The sequence below is a fragment of the Penaeus vannamei genome, chromosome 18 (assembly GCF_042767895.1).
Source record: "Penaeus vannamei isolate JL-2024 chromosome 18, ASM4276789v1, whole genome shotgun sequence".
In the NCBI taxonomy this organism is placed as follows: domain Eukaryota; kingdom Metazoa; phylum Arthropoda; class Malacostraca; order Decapoda; family Penaeidae; genus Penaeus; species Penaeus vannamei.
Window position 1 is genome coordinate 37,208,308 of NC_091566.1, and position 2,500 is coordinate 37,210,807.

The 2,500-nt window shown below is 38.2% G+C and overlaps 1 protein-coding gene across 1 annotated transcript in view; it reads left to right on the plus strand.

Moving 5' to 3' along the window:
- The window catches only part of SMC6 (Structural maintenance of chromosomes 6), a 34,727-nt gene that overhangs the window by 17,788 nt on the left and 14,439 nt on the right, over nucleotides 1-2,500 (plus strand). The window contains exons 8-10 of the mRNA XM_027364620.2: nucleotides 688-807; nucleotides 975-1,105; nucleotides 1,266-1,469. Of these exons, the coding sequence (XP_027220421.2) occupies nucleotides 688-807; nucleotides 975-1,105; nucleotides 1,266-1,469 (455 nt within the window). The remainder of the gene's footprint in view (nucleotides 1-687; nucleotides 808-974; nucleotides 1,106-1,265; nucleotides 1,470-2,500) is intronic.

A 2,500-nucleotide genomic window follows, 5' to 3' on the forward strand; every position in this document is an offset into this window, starting at 1 on the left:
GGACCAAGTTAGGTGTCTTGAAGGCTTTGATACTGCCAGTTTTACTCTATGGAAGCTATCTAGTGCCTTGAAGTTGCATCTTTTGTAACAAGACCCTACACCAGATCATAGGGTAAAGTTAACAGGACCATGTATGCAACTGACGACTACACTGTGAGACTGGCAAAGGACCTGTTACTTGCATAATCTGTGATCTGACACTATATGGGCACGTAGCTCATTTTCCTTCCCTGTGGATGACCCTGCCCATGAAATTGTCTCTTCATGAGACAATCCTGTGTGGAGGAGACCGGTGGTATGGCCTAGGAAAGTCATGGTTTGAGAAGATCGGTGAGACCTGTCATGAGGAGCTAGAGAAGGGCTGATGACCTGCCTTTCTGGTCGCCATGAGGAATCCCTGAGGCTAGAAGTGAAGAATGGATGTGGGAGTGTACATCTCTTAGCAGTAGCTCTATGAATTGATTAATTGATTTGTGTGCATACATATTTGGAATGTTGCTTTTATGCCAGTGCAAAATGAATATAGAAAAGGAAGGATGTTATGAATTTCAAATCCCAAGATATCCAAACTCTTATTTCACTGTACTTATAACACAGCTTGATACTAGCATTCTGCCTGTATTGTCCTTTTTTCCCCTTTATACAATTAAAGATTAACATTGTAATGGCTATTTGCCTTCCTTTTAGGATCTCCCTTATTTAAAGAAAGAAGTAGAAGAGCAGCGTTCTCGTTATGAATTTAGCAAGTCACTTGCTGACAAGCGGAACAAACTTCGGGAATTAAGACGTGAATTGATGTGGGCTGTGGTAAGGCTGTGACCTGATTTTATTTATTTTGCAGTATATTTTGATTACTAATTGGAGAAATAGGTATATCATCATAAGAGCTGACTTAAGATAACCTCCAAGTAGTCTTATAATTGTAAATCCACTTCTCATACATTTATTTCCACTTCTCATACATTTATTTGAAGGTACGTGAAGCAGAAAAAGAAGAAGAAGCTACAGTGCAAAAGCTAGAGGCCCATGAAGCATTATGTAATAAATTGCAAGAAAAGATAACATCCTATCAAACTAACTTTGAAGAGGAGCAGCAACAGCACAAGTAAGGGATCTTGTGTTGTTGGAATATGGTCGTCTGTCTCTTCTTTTCCTGTATATATATTTCTTCCTGTATTTCTTGTCTCCCTTTTCCCATTTATTAAAGTTTTAGTGTTGTCATTACTGTAAGGAAATAAAAAGTCTCAAACATGTTCTCAACCCAGAGCACTTCAAGAAGAACTGGCCAACCGCACAAACCAGCTCTCCAATCAAGCCAAAGAGACAAAGGCAGCCAATGAGCAGATGGTAAAGGCTAAGGCAATGCTGAAGGACCAGCAAATGCAGGCTGCCACAGCTGAAAAGAAGGTCAAGAGCATTCAAAAGGAGATCTCTGAGTTGAAGGAAGCCATAGAGAAGGATAACAGTGCGTAAGTGTATACATCTGGAAAGAGATTATGTAATTGAAATGAGGAATGTAGGGTACAGGATAGTGAGCAAAATGTAGTGATTTTATTGTAAGATTGATTTATTTAGTATACTAATCCTGAGCATTTTTTGATATGTATATATCCATTTGTATTTTTTCTCTGTTGATGGACAGTAAATATATGAATATACTATTGCATGTATAAGAAAAGAAAAAGATTAAGAGGGAAGAAGACAAAGTGAGGGAGGGAGGGAGAGAGGATTAGAGGGGGGGAAAGTGAGGAAGAGAGAAATATAAAATGAAAGTGATAACAGAATCACCAATGTGAAACAACAGATCCCTACTCCTGTTGCCCCTATTACCATTGTACCATGATAATGTATTCTGGTGACATGACAGAGATGCAAGAGATAGGCCTATTGAATAGAACTGATACGGTGACAAAGGCAGAGAGTCCAGTAAATCATGTGTCTATCTATGTATGGAAAAGGACAGGTAATCATGATATGAAAATATGATGAATAATATTGTTTTAGGCGTACAAGGTATATGATGTGGTTCCAAGGGTTTCTTCATGCCACATTATTGTTATTATTTAGTAGAGTAAAAAGAAATCCATAAAACATTTTTATTTCTTATTCTTATTTCATACCTACTGCATTAATTTACATGGGAGGCACTCATGTGATTGGTTAATGGAGACTATAGGGTTCGAAGGGCATGGGTAATTATGGTGTTTAATGAGGGATGTATATGCAAGAAATTATAAGAATTCTTAGTTTATACTGATTTTAACCATCCACAAGTAGAGCAAAACCAGGGTCCATTTGCATGATTAGCTCAGAGAGACAGGGGTACAAGAAGTTGGGTTTGGGAAGGGTAGCTGGAAGAAAATTGCTAAACTGTACCAAAATGACTTCCTCATACTCTCTACCCTCCTGTTAGCTAAGAGCACTGGGGATGCCAATTACATACATGTCATGCCCACATTTATCAGTCTTTACACTATTGATGGCTCATCAAGTATTTGGT